This window comes from Barbus barbus, assembly GCF_936440315.1.
Source record: "Barbus barbus genome assembly, chromosome: 46".
Classification (NCBI taxonomy): Eukaryota; Metazoa; Chordata; class Actinopteri; order Cypriniformes; family Cyprinidae; genus Barbus; species Barbus barbus.
Window position 1 is genome coordinate 3,372,248 of NC_136724.1, and position 18,401 is coordinate 3,390,648.

Consider the following 18,401-nt stretch of genomic DNA (forward strand, 5'->3'; position numbering starts at 1 on the left):
TTATTATTACATTCAATAGAGCGCAGATGATTCATACAGACCACCCTAAATCAGAGCACAGACACTAAACCTAGTAATTGTTTGGTGTTGTCTTGATAACTGTTGCATAATAACCAGATATCAATTCCGAGATCCCATCTAAACAGATGCCGCAGTCAGAAATCATAATCGTATCTCATGGACAATGATACAATATGATTCATATTCTTCATATGAATCACTAGCAACATTTTCTGTATGAATATAATGCAGTTTGTCCTGAAATGACAGCAATGTGAGGCCTTACACAATCCCTTTCAGTGATTTATCTGTAATATATCTCTGTGATTGTTTCCTTTTATATTTCTATCGTTACGAACACAATTGTTTCCATCGGATTTACTGCTTTAGCTCTATGCGCTACAACCAGACCATAAACATCTGTCATCTTACCCTGCAGTGATCCGGTGTGCACCCCTGACTCCCGTGTATCCAGCGCGCACTCGATGATCAGCACTATTTAGATCACAGGCGTGTTTTCCAGCTGATGCTTTCACGGGAAGGGTTTTCTATGCATGCAGCGGCTCTACTCAATCAATGCACCGCTGCGCTATCTAACCTGCTGCAGGAGGCGGGACCGTCTAGAGCGTACTCGTTTACTCATTGGTTAGCCAAGAGTGATGTCTTTGCTCATTGGTCAGCGCACACGTCCATCAATAGCATCCGCTGGGCTCGTCCCGAAAGTAGCTACATCACGCGGGACACTGTGGAGTTTCGGTAGTGGGTCAGTTTCGCAATTACAGATTTTTATAACAATCTATTATTATATTATATTATATATCATTATATAATGTAATACAACATTATATCAAATTATATTATATTATATCATCTAAATGAGATGCTTAAATGCATATTGTTGTTTGCTGTAAAATAACTTTTTTTGAATAGATTGAATTAAATATCAAATTATCCTGTTATCGGAATTTTGTTGTGGCCTAGATGATTTTATCTGTTAAATAACCATATCACTGAACACTGCAAAAGATCATCACTGGAGTACATATCTTTCTAGCACACTTAGAAATGTTATCTATTAGTCAATACTATATTGATTAATACTGTGTAATATTTATACATTAAATTGTATTTTTTTAAATCCCCAATTAACTAATATAATGCAATTTATATAGGATTTGTTTTTTTACCCACGATTCATGTACAGTGGAGACCAAAATCATGTTTGTTTGTTTGTTTTGATTTAAATTTGGAAATTATGCCTATTTCATAATTTTAAAGAAAGAAATGCTACAGCAATATATATATATATATACACATGTTATTATCATTAAATCATTAAAGCAAAAGAAAGAGGCATCAAACACTAAGACACTCTGACATTCACTTTTTTAGCCAGAAATATAATTTGTAATCAAAAACTTTGCATTTAATTAGAAAAATAAAAGCAGTGATCTTTTGGACCAAAGGTATACTACATTATAAGATGACTGGATGCATTGTGTGTATAATGCCTCATCTTCTGAACTCGCCATCATCTCATCTCTAAACGCACCTGAATGAGTTGCATTGATATGACCGTATTCAAAGTCCCTCACGCATGGCTGATAGAGCCATTAGATGGTGCACAACACGCTGCAGGATGCAATCTGTTTCCTGTCCTAGCAGATGGACTTTACTGTACGTGTCCTGCACCACCCCTGCCTTCTCCTGTCCATAATCCCAGAGCCTGATATGACCACGGTCTTCACCCGAGAATCCAGCATCCCTCACTACTCCGAGAGGCATCTGTGCTCTGAGCTCTCTGACTCAGACATTCACCAACATCTGATGATAATATTACTTAGAGGAAGAAAGAAAGTCAATGTCTAGCAATGAATAAACGTTCATTGCAAATTGCTAAATGTGACCCTGGACCACAAAACCAGTCTTAAGTCTCTGGGGTATATTTGTAGCAATAGCCAACAATACATTGTATGGGTCAAAATTATTGATTTCTCTTTTATGCCAAAAATCATTAGGATATTAAGTAAAGATCATGTTCCAGATATTTTGTAAATCTCCTACCGTAAATATATCAAAACTTTAATTTTTGATTAGTAATATGCATGCCTAAGAACTTCATTTGGACAACTTTAAAGGAGATTTTCTCAATATTTAGATTTTTTTTGCATCCTCAGATTCCAGATTTTCAAATAGTTGTATCTCGGCCAAATATTGTCATACGTCAATGGAAAGCTTATTTATTCAGCTTTCAGATGATGTATAAATCTCAATTTTGAGAAATTGACCCTTATGACTGGTTTTGTTGTCCAGGGTCACAAATATCAAATTTTATGAGGGATTAATAAAGAACACTGTATTAAGTGTAATTACTGATAAAGTATGAAATTGTGAATGTACTGTTATTAAAGGAACAGTTTATCCAAAAATGATCATTTGCTGAAAATACTTACCCTCAGTTCATCCAAGATGTAGATGAGTTTGTTTCTTCATGGGAACAGATTTGGAGAAATATAGCATCAGTGTCTCACCAATGGATGCTCTGCAGTGAATGGGTGCCGTCAGAAACAGAGTCCAAACAGCTGATAACACATATAAACGGTACTCAATCTGTCCATATTTACATTTAGTAATTTAGCAGACGCTTTTATCCAAAGCGACTTATAAATGAGGCCATTAAAATTATAATTTTATTATTTATTATTTCTCTCCTGATTCAGACGAGGTGAGTTTTCAGTGGAAAAAGCAATATTATAGATAGTGGATTTGTATTTTAGCCAGAAGCAACAGTGTGACGATAAAATGCCTTAATGATTACTTGTGTTTTTCTGTTTTTATCAGCTGTTTGGCTCTCATTCTGACGGCACCCATTCACTGCAGAGACTCCATTGCTGAGCAAGAGATGCAATGCTACATTTCTCTAAATCTGTTCTGATAAAGAAACAAACTCGTCTACATCTTGATTTTCATTTTGGGTGAATTATCCTATAACTGTTATAGTTAGACTATATTTGTTCCCCCTCTTCTTTTATAAATAAATAGAAGAAGCTCATGTTGTTCAAAACCCATATACTGTTGTTTTTGTGGAACACAACATTTCTTTAAGAATCTTCATACAGCAAAGATAATCCATAAATGAACTAAAATACACCATAAGTAGTTAATTTGACTGTGAGCAATATTCCAGGTCTTATATACAAATGCACTAGCTTTGAATGCATTCATCTTTTTTGGTCCTTTACAAACTGTATCGAAAGAGCTGCGTGCATTTTAATTCTCCAAATCCTCTTTTTGTATCCCACAGAAAAAAAAAACTCTTACTGGTTTGAATCAATTTGAGGCCGAGTAAACAGTGATATCATTCTTGATTGAACTATTCCTTTAAGAATAAAATGTCTCCAAAGTGCTACCTTGTGGAGCACTGTGACAATCTCATGCTCTGCTCATGCTCTGTAAAAGATAAAATATAAAAATATCTCTAGGCCCTGCCAACAAACCGAGCAGCGATTCATCATGACCACAGCTTTCATATGCCTGAGGGAAACAATGATTACTTTGATCTTAAATATAACCTTTGTGGCAGGGTATAAACAAAACTAAATACCACTGAAAATGATGGTGGTAAACAGCAGAGCAGCTGGGGCTATTTAGAGTGGGACTAATTTCATGAGATTCTACCACAGACTTATATATGTATGTATATTTACTTTTACTTTCATATCGGAAACAGGAGATGGGGAATGAAAAAAGAGCATGTGCACAACCCAGTGCAATACGACTACAAAAATGATGGTTATGATGATAAAATATGAACAGATATTTATATGAGTGAGTCAGTTAAGTTCACAGAAAAGTGTCAGAACTGAAATGGAAGACACTTCCTCTGTGCCTATAATACATCATTTGAGGTTGCTGCGTAATCTTCTCAAAAGAGGTTTTCTTTCAAGTCTGATGAGATTAAAAATTAATAAATAAATAAATACAATGATGCCTAATTCCAAGCACAAGTTCCTCCATCACTCAGGCAGGGATTGTATTGATCGCCTTCGCATACCGAGATAGAACTGAAGAAAATCAATACAAGTTAATTTATAACATTTTTACAAAATGGGTTTTGTTCTGTTTAGATCCATGGGCCATGGAAATATGGATGAGTTTAATCTTACCGAAAGGTCATGACCTGAAGAACAGGTAGGAAATGGGCAACAAAAAGGATAAATGCTCAATAAAATGCATATAATTGTGCATATCTAGATATCAAAATAAGTAGGGAATCTTAAAAGAGAGGAGAAAAGGGCTTTGCTTCCAATCAAACACTATTTTAGTGCAAATTCATCTGGTTGAAACGAGAACTTTTTTTTTTTACAGTCAAATATTGTTCATATATACATATGAACAATTATTAATTCATTAATTACTAAATAACTAAAAACTAATAAAATATTTGAATACATTTAATAAATTGTTCATAATTGGATCTGTAAAATCTGGGAAAACTGGATTAGCACTGAACATTAAACACAAAAAGTGTAACAAATTCGATGTTTGGTGTGTGAAATTGATCTGTAAGAGTATCCAATGCCACTGTTTATAGATTTAGGCTACTGCATCTTACTCTTGCTTCAGTGACACAAGAAAAAATCAATGCTATCAGAGGGGGGCACTATGGATCACTGTTTTTATTTTCACACATCAACAGTTAGCAAAGACATTACACCAATGGCAGTCTTCCAACGACACGATTTGAAACAAATGCCGAAGATCCAGACATTCAATGATTGCACAATTGTAAGAGAAAGTGGGCCGGGAAACACTGCACACACACACACACACACACACACATATACATGCCCCCTCATGCGCTCGAGTACACACACGTCGGTGCTCTCATTTGATCGGCGAGTCCAGAATCTCTTGGTAATCTTGTCGGATGGCCCGGCTCACCCTGTAAAGCTTGAGCCCCGTGAGGACGAACACGCTGACCATGATGACCAGCGCTCCGAAGACGTCGTACACGGACGGGATCATCCGCAGCACGATGAGCTGAAGAAACATGGCCACCACGATCTCCAGATGCTGCACGGTGCTAACCAGAGCCGGGTGGAACTTGTTGAGGGCGTAGTAGACGCCCAGGAATGCCACGGTGGAGCAAACGCAGATTCCGATGAGGTAGCCCCACGTCTCACCATCCAAGGGAATGATGGGTTCTTGCATGATGAACATAGTGGATGCCCCCCACACGCTTCCTGTCCAGCCGAAGGTGAAGAGCGCCGTCCACATGCTGACTCGCTCTTTGATGGCCCGGTACACGATCATGGACAGGGCGGCGGTCAGACCCGCCATTACAGTCATCGTGTAGCCAAAAGCTTCCTTCCAGAATCCCAGAGGAGACTTTTCCTCGTCGGCGATGTTGGGGATCATGACGAGACACAGGCCAAAGAGGCTACCTACGACCGTCACTACGTCTGTGTAACCGAGGCGTTCATCTAGGAGCAGGAAAGCCAGAACGGCGCTAAAAACTGTGGTGGTGGCTCGCCACATGATGGTGCCGTTGCTGGGTGGAACGATGGCGAAGGATGTGTATGCGCACGTGATGGAGATTACGTTGCAAATCCCGTAGAAGAACAAACGCAGCCGATAGCCCTTGGGCCCGAAGGGAGCCTCTTTGTAGTAGAGGACCACCAGTATAGACAACACTTGGATCACCGAGCGGATGAAGATGAGCTCTAATGATGGCACTTTGGAGCGGTCGGCTGCTAGGCGCGTAATGAGGGCCACGCATCCGTGTGCGATGGCCGCCCCAAAGAGGGCCCCCCAGGTGACCCGCGAGGCCAGGACCGAGGCCTCGCCGAAGCTCGCCAGCTGACCTCCCACTCCTTTATCTCTCTGATCGGCTTTGGGATGGGAATCCATAGTGCCGAATAAAGTCCTGCCCTGGCCGCTCTCTGACACCAGTCTCTTGCTCGGGTTGTTGTCCATGAACGAGCCGAAGTCCTCGAAGGATGGCGCGTCATCGTATCCCTCATCGCCCGGCTGGGGGAAATGTGTGGCGTATTTCACCGTCACGGTGTTGGGGTGGATCTTAACCCTCTTTTTGGAGCCGTACTGCTGCCTCGTGGGGGACGGATCCATTTTCTTCAGCTGTAGAAGAGCTGTGAAACACACGGACATCATGGGATTAACACACACAAGTATATGAAAATAGAAGATGGTGAGTTTAGAGCAGGGCTGTAAAATGAACATTATATAATTAAGGGCTTTTGAACCTGGTAGATATATGAACTAGCCACCAGGGCAATTTCCCATAGAGCCATTTTCCTGATTGCATTCGCACTATCGGTAGTAATGTCATTTAACGTCAACAACTGGAGGATGGAGGACGGGGAACTGCCTGGATTTCTGTATTCAAGCAACCTAATGCTGTTTTTCATGTTTGTGGAGTTATATGTAAACTGTGTGTTTACATGGCTTTTAAAACTTTTACACTTTCTGTAGGTTACTGCACTGTAAAAAAAAAAAGAAAAAAGAAAAGTTGAACAAACTTTAAGGCAACTTATTTTTGTAGGAGATTTTTGAGTGCTCTCAACTTTTAAGAAAACTTAAAAAAAAAAAAAAAAAAAAAAAAGCTGAGCAAATTACAACAAAATGTTGAGAAAACTCAAAAATCTCCTAAAAAAAAAGTAGAGAAAACTCAAAAATCTGCTGAAGCTGGTTGCCTTAAACTTTTAAGTTTGCTCAACCTTTTATTTTCTTTTTTTCTTTTTTCTTTTTACCGTGTGGTAGCTCCTATTTTGCTGGGTTAGACCCTATTCTGAAGTAGGAGCTAATTTAGCCCCACCAAAAGGCATTCTTAAAACTAAAATCGCTCCCAGTTCTTACGGTGTCAACACGGCAATTAGGAACTATGAAAACTTTCCTTTGATGTGGAAGCCCTTATTATTTACAAATTTTCTTGTCATTCCAAACTCATATTATTTGTTTGTACAAGACGAAAAGTAGAATTTTTGAATAATCTTAAAATCAGTTGCAATGGAACGGAAGTAGTGTCAAGTGATGACAATGTGCATGAGTAAATGATTACTGGAAAGAAAATAAATGTATGGTGGGGATAGTTGTTCAATGGGTTTATGGGCATTGCACAGTGAATAGTGTGATATTGCTCGGGTTGGGCATTGCACTTAATCAATTTACGGTTGATTATGGAGAGGTGGTGTTTAAGCGGTCTGGCGCACGTCACCATAAAGAAGTTGAGTTATGACACTTTAGCTAAGCATTACAAGGTCAAATAAATAAATAAATATTGAACAATACAAATAGTAGATGAATTGTTCATCTGAAATTTCATTTTATGCTGACTATTTTTTATTGATATGTCAAGCTCCAAAAGAAAGAAAGAAAGAAAGAAAGAAACAAACAAACAAAAATATTTAAGCACAATGAAAGTAGTCCATATTACTTGGACACTGTATTCCAAGATTTCCCAAGCCATCTGATATTAGAACAGACTAACTTGCTTAAAATCTGAGAACCGGCTTGATTTTCATGATCTACTGATAAATAAGATTTGCTAAGTTAAAGAAAAAAAAAAAAAAAGTTAAGTGACTGAGTTAAGTGTCTCAATGACCTGTTTTCAGCAGTTCACAGGTTAATCGATCACTGGAATATATAACTTAAATGTTTATTGTACTTTACGGTGTTTTTTTTTAAAGCTTGACAAACATGGTCATTATTGAGTCTGTATAAAGATTCTTTAAAATTGCTCCTTTTGTGTTTGACAGTGGAATAATAACAGAATATGGATTCGAGTATGAGTAAATAATATCATAATCTTCATTTTTGAATCGTCAGTCTATCTTTAACAGTGAACATCAAAAGCATATATATATATTTTTTTTTTTTTTTTTTTTTTTGCCAATTCAAGCTTGCACGGTGGTTTCACAGGAGAAAATCTTACATAATTCATAACTCGCTGCTTCAATGGTCTCCTTTCTCGCATGCTCTCCCTGTGTGTCTCTCTCTACTGCTGCCCCATGTGTAAAGCAATTTCTATATTTAAGTACTGTAGCGCCTGCTCAGATAAGCAGAATTTGATTCAGTGTGATGGGAAGAAATTATGTAATGGGGAAGGAAACTAGATAGTGGTGAAATGGTTGAGTTTGGATTATCAGTCCAATTACAATTTTAACATTAAGTAATGTAAAAATCAGTTTTTGCATGTATAGTAAAACAAGATGCATCATTATAGATCTATTTCTTTGTATAGGCCCAAATTTCTAATTACTTTATAATGGGCTAAAACAAAACAAAACTAAACTAAAAAAATTATTCTGAGTGCATCACACAACCAAAAAATATGGTCTGATTTTTTTTTACCCGATTGAAAGCAAATAACGTTGCTAACAACCAAAAGCCCCACCAGGGGGCAACAATATCAACAATATATTTCTGATGAAAGCCCACCTATTATGCTCTAACCTCATAACTCGTAAAAATGTCATATTATATGATACGGCTATAATGAATCATATTGGCGTACTGTGAAGCTGGAGACGTGAAAAATCTTGCTGAAGAAAGGATGATTTTTTGGGAGGTTTGCAAGGGGCACAGCCTTTGAACCAAAAATGAACCTGAGATGTCTCTGGTTTCTGTAATACATATCCTACCAAATGCTAGATATCATGCATTATCATTTAAAACCACAGTAGCCTAAATGAAGCTGAGAGGAGATTTGGTGCAGAAAATATCAATTTAGAACATTTCACCAGCCGAAAAAAACGATAGGCTATATTATGCATGCTCGTATTATAATTATTTTGCATTAATTTGCATGCACTTTCGTGCAAATACACTAACTGCAAATTCTGCACGCAGCGTAAAATACTTTACTCGCCAAAATGTGATTATTTATGAGAATTTCGGCATTCAAACACTGTTGCGCAAAAACACACATACAATCAAAACGCGTCATATTTATTTTCTCCTTCTGCAAATATCGCCGGCGCAAATACGTCTCCATATTGCGCATCAAATCGAGCAGTTTTCACTCACCACGCTTCTCTCAACGAAAGGATCCAGCTGTCTTTAAAGCTCTTGAGGATGAAACATAAGTGTTTAATTCATTGGCGTCAAGATATGGAGAATTGCGCTTGCCATGTCTCCATCCTTTCCTCACGGACGCGCTGGACGTCTCCAAGGTGCGCGTCTCATCCACGCGATGCTCCTGACGCTAGTGTTTCTGCTGGGGTGGCACAGAGAGGCGATGCTCCCCAAGACAAACCCCTTGTTTCCTGTCTGATAGCAGAGCGAGGGTGGGGTAGACCATGTGAATACTGCTTCAACCTAACACCATCATCTTCAGCGCCAGAAGAGGCACATGCATGCTGAGCTGAGCTTATTTCTCGGCAGAAATGGGCACCACGCTGCCTTTTAGAGTCTCTTTTTATATTTTCTTATTTAATGTGGAACTATTTAACGTTAGAGTTAGTTTAACGAAGTCTTCCTAACACCTCTGTCATCTTGCGCATCTACATTTGATTTACATAATTAGCCAAAACAGCAATAAGTCAAAACTTGAATGTTGAGAAAAATGTTGAGTTAAGCAACATTTCACACTTGTCATGCGGAAAGAGGGTTATACATGTTATGAAGCCTTAGTCAAAGGTATAAAATGAGAAATGATGCAGCAGTATAATATGACCATGCATTGTTTCGCAGAAGACAGCCAATCATAAGCCTTCTTGCCTCATTAAATATTCATGAACTCTGTCACAGAAACTTTCATGAATGGCAACTCACTTCTGAAAAACAACATTCTTAAACTGTCAAACTGTTGAATTTGTTAGTGTAATTACTGTTACATTCAATTGTTGAATTACAGCGTATAACTCTTTTTTGAGTAAAACTATTCCTATATACAGTAGAATGTCTAATATTTTATTTATGTAAATCATTCACTAAAAACAAACAAACTTTTTTTTTACACAATATCTGCACAATCAATCTTAAAGGGATACTCCACCCCAAAATGAATATTTTGTCATTAATCACTTACCCCCATGTCGTTCCAAACCCGTAAAAGCTTCATCTTCGGAACACAATATTTTGGATGAAAACCGGGAGGCTTGTGACTGTCCCGTTGATTGCAGAAGTAAATACCACTGTCAAGGTCCAGAACAATATGAAAAGCATCGTCAGAATAGTCCATCTGCCATCAGTGGTTCAGCCGTAATGTTATGAAGCTACGAGAAACGCAAATAAAAAAAAGAAAAAAAAAAAAGAAATGACTTTATTCAACAATTAAGTTAATAGTAAAACCCTTAGTCCTTCAGTCAGTCTGATATACAGTATCAGTTCTTGATTTTCTTGCCACTTGTTTCAGATAAACAGCAAATCTCTGCTGAGTTTGTTAACAGCAGCTAGTTGCATTATTCTTGGCCTAATTGCTCTTTCGATAGTTCAAAGCCCATTAACGCTCATGAAAAGTGCAACAAGATATTAAAGCTTAAAACTGCTGTATTATTTCAAAGGCAGTGTATTCACATCTGAAGTCACTTGCACACTTGAAGTAACACTTCGAAATGTACATGTCTGGAAGAAATGCCAGAGTGCAGTTAGGGTCTACAATGTGTTATTTTTTTCACTCATTGCTATGTTCTGTCTATTTGCTTACTGGACAAAATTAAGAGCCTACTCTCAAGTCTCTATGATATTCTCCCTATAGATAAGGCCCATATCAATGTAAATTTATAGAATTGATTCACTCTTTTTTTTTTTCTTTTTGTTGTAATAGTGCTGTAAATAAAATTGTCCAATAAAAAGCCCAATCACTTAGAAAGGAGGTGTTTACATGACACCATTTTCTTCTAAAAATGGAAATGTTTTGGCTGTTCATTTACAGGACAACAGTATTTTGGACAACTGCACACTTTTGAAAAGGGGTTTCAAAGTGCAAGTTTATTACATTTTTGTACACAGAGATGGCCTGTGTCCCAATGTGCATACTATCCATCCTAAATTCTGTGTGACATTAGTCATTTTCAATACTATTTAGATAGGGTGGATAGTATGCACATTGGGACGGAGGGATTTGATTTTAATTTATCCAAATCAGTCATTTTGACATTGACGAGCACTAAGGCAGTCCAGGCTAAATATACATGGAACAAGAAAAAGAGTGCTGCATAATGCAGCAGATCAGTGCAAGAATTTCGTATATTGGGGGGATTGAGGGGCAATTTGGCTATTTTAATTATTGGAGTGGACTTGTCCCCCTCATGGCCCTGCAATCATGTGAAGTAAACGTACCCATAGCAGAGACAAGCTATGTGTCAAAGTTTAATAACTGTTTAGATCTTTCACCCTGAACATGAGAAATAGGAACAGTGCGTCCCTCAGCAGCGAGCGTCTCTGTTTCTCACGAGGAAAGCCCGGTGAGGTGAAGGCATTATTAATTATTGACATTATTGAGCCCCTATGGGACTCTAACTCCTCCGGCTCCTGCCTGCCCAGACACAACAGTCATTCACAGCGCTAATTCTGGTGGGATGTAATTCATATTTGTGCCTGACTGAGTCCAGTGCTTTCATATCACTCACAACACAAACGCTCTGCTCAGCATTTCTGACCTTTATTTATTATCATTGCTGTCCCAGTGCCGTCGACTGAAGTGAATCATGCTAATTTATCGATTGATGCTGATTGATTTGTCAGAAAGGGATGTTTGGATCATACTCTTTGAACTCCACTGGCTGTGTTTGTGTTCAGTATTGATTTTTTTTCCATCAGTGATGGGTTTGTAAAGTCTGTAATGGGAATATAAGTTCTCCTCTGGCATTAGTTGCCATGTTTTGGATTTTTACATTCAAATGTTCAAGGTAATAAGAGGTGATTTCTAGTGCCAGAATAGCTGGACTGAACTGGCTGGAATATTTGTGTTTAAAAGCTCTTTTAAAATATCATGTATCTTATAAAGAATATCAGGTGACAAATTCAAAAAATATTATAGGTTAAAAAAACAAAAAGCCTCAAAATGACCAATATATCACACTATTCACTGTAAAAAAAACGAGTTTTGAAGCACTTTAACAAGAAAATACTATTTCAGTTTTTCTACTTAGATTTTCACATTTAATTCAATGTGTTACTTGCAGTTTCTTGGTAATTACTTGTGAAATTGACTATCAAATTTTTTTAATGAAAACTCTTTCTACATAATTTTTTTCCCCAATGTAGTTTGTCTGACTTGTTTCCCAACAAGAAACAACAATTTGAAGAGTTCTATAAAGCGTTCAACAGCTCAGCTAGGCAGGCAATTGACCAGGCTATGAAATGTCAACTAAGCCATATTTTATAATGAAGCCATTTCTAAAGGTAATTCCAGCCTGACTGCCCGTGAATTGTTCTGTAATAATGACACTGCAGTTTTAAATGAGATGAAATGGCTAGATGGTGTTCTGTTCAGTGAAACATGTCCTGGGATAAATTAGAGGATGGCATGTTCAGCCAGTCGAAAACAGCCACGCGAGATCAAAGACCTGCTATTTGTGAGCTGTGTCGTTTGAGACGGGAGAGAGATTCAGATTATTACTCAGATCCCTGATTACTGTCATGCGCTTTCAATTTTCCACAGGAGGTTGGAAAAGCCCAAAACTTTTAGAATAACGTTCAGAAGAAAATGCAAGCTGTTCTGCCACAATATTCAAATGTTGTGGGTGGTTGCCAGGGCGTTGCTACACGGTTGCTAAGGTGTTCTGAGTGGATTTTAGTGTGTTATCAGTGTTGGGTTACTCAAGTTACTCAAAAAAGTAATCCATTACAAATGACTAATTACTACTTTAAAATTGCAGTTTGATTACATCAATGATTACTCCATTTGAAGTAATCAGATTACTAATTACTTTACTTTCAAGTTTACTTTACGATTCGAGTAAAAACTGCGCACATCCCTATAGACTGAACATGCAATATGTGTGTGTATGATATCACTATTTTCACAAATTAGTTTTTTTTGCAGTTTCTGTAGAGATAATGAAAGCGATTTTAAAAAACAAAATCCCTTTGAAGCCTGTTTGTGTAAAGGCCTCCTATATAGCTATATCTTGAGTCCCTTTATTGTAAATGAAGGCAAATTCCAGATATTTCAACAGGAATATGTGCGATCGTAAATTTTTCATGTTCAAGATGGTCATGTGAATTCACTACGCTAACCAACAGAAGCGTCTCGGTTTGAAAGTGAGCTTGCTTCATACATAACTACATATTTGATATCGGAGAACTAAACTAAAATAAAATAAAATATAAAAAACAAACATTTTTATTTTCAAACATAAATTTTTATTTTAATTTTTGCCTTAGATTCCAAGTCAACACTTATTTTTTTTTACTAAAATAACAGTGTTACTAAAATAACTAAAACTAAATCTGAAATAAAAATGAAAAAATCTATATAGACATATTTAAAAACTCCCAAAAAAATAAAAATAAAAATGACAAAAACACACAACAAAATGACAAAAACTTTAACTAAAATTAACAAAATCAAATTTTAAAAAATAGCAAAAATAATAGTATCTCAAAATAACATTCTCCTCAACAAACTATACAATTTGAGGTATAATTCATCCCCGATCTGTAGCAATTAAAATGGCTAAGTTCACACAACTGTAATAGACATGCTTGCATAAACCTCGTTACCACTTTTATGGTGCAATTTTAACTAAATTTCCAACCCAACCTTCCTCCAAAAACTGATTTAGTTTTTTTTTGCTGAGAATATAAAATATATAATATTTATCAGAGTAACATGTCACACTGGTCCTGAGAGATGCTCACGCTCTATATATTCAGAAAAGACAGAGAACGCTTGTTTCTTTCACATGAAAGTCAGACCAGTTCTGCAGAAAAGAGAGATACATAGACTTCTGCATTCAGAAATAACATGCACACTATCCTGTTCTACAGTAGAAGCTTTCATCTGCTTATAAGAACTGTAAAATGATGGACTCGTTTTGAAGAAGGTGAATCAGACACAACGGAAACATGAAAGAAGGCAAACAAATGGAAAGTGTCACTCCATGATGATAGTCTGAACTATCCCTTTAAGACTATCTGTCCCTGTCATGCTGCAGGAACCTGTGTTTGCTCATATCTCTGTGTAATAATGAGTCTCCAGGATAATAGAAGGATGTGAGCTCACATGTCTAGGAACAATTACCTCATGAACGTCAGAGCCACTGTTATCCTTTTCCAGCTTAAGACAGCTATGCTCTCTTTTCACTCTCGCTCAGCGCATGTCATGTACCACACATTTATTGTTTATACTGACTGATGTAAATGGACATCTTCCAATGACCAAACCATTTATTGATTCACTTCTTGACGCGCAGCACTTCTGCTGGTCTATCAAAATATCAATAAAATCCTGCTGTGATGTTGTGGTCAAAATAATCAATGGCATTGAAACGTGAACTGAAATATATAGGCAAATGGAATCAGTTGATAATTTTTAAATATTAGTAATAATCATTTTTATTAGATATACTGCATTCAAAAATAAGATTCTTAATGTTTGAAAATAAGTTTCTTATGCTCTTCACCAAGACTGTATTTTTAATCAGAAATTATTCAAACTTTTTCTATTTGAATTTATTTTCAAATGTAATTTATTCCTGTGATGCAAATCAGAATTTTAGTGTCACATGACAATTCAGAAATCATTCTAAAATGCCGATTTGCTGCTCAAGAAATTCTTATTATTATCAATGTTAAAAAAAGTTATAGCAAAAAAAAAGTGGAAACCAAAATTTGTGAGAGATATATTTAGAAAAAGAGCAGGATTTGTGTGAAAAAAAAATTTCCATCGACTTCACGTGTCCTTGATGAGTTATGTAAAAAAATATTAATTTATTATTATTATTTTAAATCATTGTAAATAGTTTAAATACTAGTACGGAGTTATTTTATTTTTAATTTATTTTATACAATTAAAATTTTAGATTTTCATCAAACAATTTGAACGGTGCTTCCAATGCAATTGTTAAAGTTTGTTGATGGCTTTTAGCATGACCCCCCCCCCCCCCCCCAAAAAAAAATATATATTTTTTTTTTACATGAAACCTTACTACATGCAATAGTATAGTGGTTTGCCTTAGAAAACAGCAATAATAAGCATGATCTCTGACACAGGTACAGAAACATTGTGATTTATGCAGATGCATTGCTTGGAATCGCTCTTTTAAAGCCACGATTGCACAAAAAAAAAAAAAAGCAAACAAATGCTGGATACGACAGCTCGTTAAAACAGTTCAATACGAGTCCAATGAAATGTAGTTGGCAGCTAGCATTGATCAGTCTAATGAACTGATTTAATGAACTGTGCTATCATGTTGGTTGTTTGAAACGGTTTAAAGAAAAGGCAATAGCAGCTCTGTTACAGCTTCATTTGTGAAACCTCATTCTCTTATAAAACACACAAAGTGCTTTCATTTTCTTTTTGTCACTGTGGCTTGTATTTGGATGTAGACCATTTCATTTCTAGTCAGTTTTCAATAAACATGCACCATTTAGTTCTAATAAGAAAAGCATTACAGTTTCCTAATTTCCTAATTATTCTCTCTTGAGATAAGGAAATTCATTCACTGGCACAATGACAGACAGATCGTTCAGTTTCTGTCCATCTGTTCATGAGCAAGACTCCGAGTATAAGTCAGATTTCACGATAAACATAAATAGCAAATGGTAGTGATTTATATTGGTGGGATAAATAAACATGAAATCATAAATATTCATGCAATTCAATAACTTTATACAAAGCATCAGTTTAGCAACAGCAATTATTTATTTATTAAGATTTAATTTTTATACTTTTAGTTTCAGTAATTATTTTGTGCTTGTCATTGCTATTAGCTTTTAAAATATTTCTATGTAGCTTTAATGTTCATTTCAATTCGAGTAATTTAGTCATTTTAGTACTTCAACTTGAATCCTAATTTTAAGTTTTAATTCATTTTAAATACATTTTGTAACCATTTCAAAACTTTTATTTCTGTGCTTTTATTGTTGAGATATTTTTATGATTATTTGATTTAATTTTGTATGAAAAGTGTTGTGTATGAAATGTGATATTTAAATAAACTTGCCTTGCCTTATTTTATTTGTTAGTTGCCACTTCTAATTTTCTTTGAAGTATAGTTTTTGTGTCTAATATTTATTTTAATTATTGAAAAGTATTTTTAATAGTTCTAAGCTAATTACAACACTACTTCAGAGGTGTTATATTTAGCATAATGCATTACAAATAGTTATATATTTATATTGTTATCATGCATGTTTTTGTTTTGTTAGTTTGTTTATATGTCAGCTACACAATTGTTTATATTACTGCTTGTTTACGAATAAGAAAATCAATGAAGTACAAATAAAAAATAAACAGTTTTATATAAACAAATAAGATTTCATGCCAGAAAGGTTCTTGCTTTTTACAAATACAAGGAAATATAGATGCCTCGTTGACTAAACAGCGTCAAACATTCCCATGCTATCTCACGACCGTGTTTTGCGAAGTGGCTAATTCATACAAATTCGTATGACGTCACTTTCACGAATTTGTAGAATTTGTCTGGACCCCAGTAACAGGTAGGTGTAGGGCCAGGTATAGGTCATTCGAGCTGGGGAACTCGTAAAATATGTACTATTTCACCAAAAATAGCACGAATTGCTGTGAGATCGGGTTGATTTCAGGTGGCTTTTAAGGACTATGATTCTAGTTATAGACAATGCAATATGAATATACAAATATTCCAAGCCATATTTCATTATGAATAGATTATAAAACTAATATTGTGCATGTGTCTTGATTCGTGTCTCAGAGGCTCAGAGCCGAGCAGGAACGAGAATAAACTCTGTTGTAACTGTATTACCGTACGATTTCAGATGAGTCCTGGATGCCCACAGTGAACTAATGAGCCGATCTTTGTGATATTATCATGAGCTTCTCCAGAGAAACAATAATGAACTGCACATATACAGAGTATCACACTGTCAGCGGGCAACAATTTCATCTTCACTGCTCATTCAAAACACATTCGTCTGTCTCTTTATGACTCAAGCATAATTGAAGCAACACAAATATCACCCAAACAAATGATGGATGCTGAAGGTTTTTGCTCTGTGATGCTCTGAATGGTGAAGATTGCTCTATTAATAAATGGGTAATAGACATACTGTACTTTATGATCATATTCTCCAGAGCTGCAAATAATCAATTAACAACAATACATGACGAAAACTCAACTTTTCCAATTCATTTATTCCTTTAAAATTCTTATAAACCCATTTTATGGATATTATTGTTGCATAAACCCTCTGTAAAGCAGGCATTTATTTACTGATTGATTGTAGAAATGTGACTATTATAAAATTATTTTTTATTGTTGTTATTATTTGTATTATCAGAATATTTAAATATGTAAAAAATGCATTTCATTAATGTTTTTTTCACTATTATCAAAACATTTAAAAATGTGAAAATACATTGAATTTAATTATCAACTGTCATTGTTATTGTTTTAAAATATTATAATAGTATAATAAAATTATAAATGAAAATTATTAAAACTGTTATTGTTATAATCATCACCGGGGCATTTAAACATGTTTTTATGGAAGCTTGTTTCTGCCACAAAATAAAGAAAAATTATTTGCAAATTTGAGAATTGAGAAATAAATCGAATTGTGATGTTTATACATTTTTGTAACAACCATTTTTGTGCACTTTTAGAATAAAATATATGGAATAACTGAATAAATGAAGAAATGACCGACAGATTAATTATTAAAACGATAGTTAGTTATATATATCTTATATTTTCTTGTGTCCTCTATGGATTGTTATAGTCTTATATTGTAGTCTGTAAATGAGATGAACAGAGCTGGACGGCTGCGAATCATATTTGAGCTTTTAGGTTCAATCTCTATTAACCTCTATTTAGACTCCATGGGTAAAGAAACAATGAGACTGGAGATGTATTAAGTGTGCGTTTAGTTGCCTGTGAGCCTACAGATGGTGCATTGCATTGCATGCTGACTTTAAAGGCAAAGTGTGTTATTTCATTTGGAGCTAAACGGAATTGCAGATATTTTTAATTGTAAAAGAATACGGTTGCTTCAATGTTTCTTTGCCTCACTTTATGTTTTTTTTTTACAGTGTATATTTTATGGCTTGTGTTAATCTTCGTACGCCTGATCGATTTCAATTCTGTGTTCCATTTCTGCATCTTCCATTCATGACCTTTGCAGGCGAGTCTGATAAAACTAGATTCACATTTAAAGTCTTCAGGTCGGCTGAGAAAAGTGGACTTTGCAATGAACAATTCAGACTAAAGGATGTGTGTGTGTTTGAGCGT

The 18,401-nt window shown here is 35.7% G+C and overlaps 2 protein-coding genes across 6 annotated transcripts in view; both read right to left on the reverse strand.

Annotated features, from left to right (window-relative positions):
- The window catches only part of LOC306864872 (SH2/SH3 adapter protein Nck1-like), a 49,031-nt gene extending 48,426 nt beyond the window's left edge, over positions 1–605 (reverse strand). For 3 of the 5 annotated variants that reach the window (XM_079409136.1, XM_079409133.1, XM_079409134.1), the window contains exon 1: positions 433–605. The gene's annotated coding sequence lies outside the window, so the exon portion shown is untranslated. The remainder of the gene's footprint in view (positions 1–432) is intronic. The other 2 variants (XM_079409138.1, XM_079409132.1) reach the window with 1 other exon arrangement.
- Positions 606–4,662: 4,057 nt separating this feature from the next.
- On the reverse strand, positions 4,663–9,278 carry LOC306865140 (solute carrier family 35 member G2-like). Its single transcript, XM_079409543.1, has 2 exons — positions 9,049–9,278; positions 4,663–6,152 (listed from the first exon to the last, which is right to left on the reverse strand). The coding sequence occupies exon 2, from the start codon at positions 6,130–6,132 to the stop codon at positions 4,888–4,890; it is 1,245 nt and encodes a 414-aa protein (XP_079265669.1). The 5' UTR covers positions 6,133–6,152; positions 9,049–9,278; the 3' UTR covers positions 4,663–4,887.
- Positions 9,279–18,401: the final 9,123 nt, after the last annotated feature.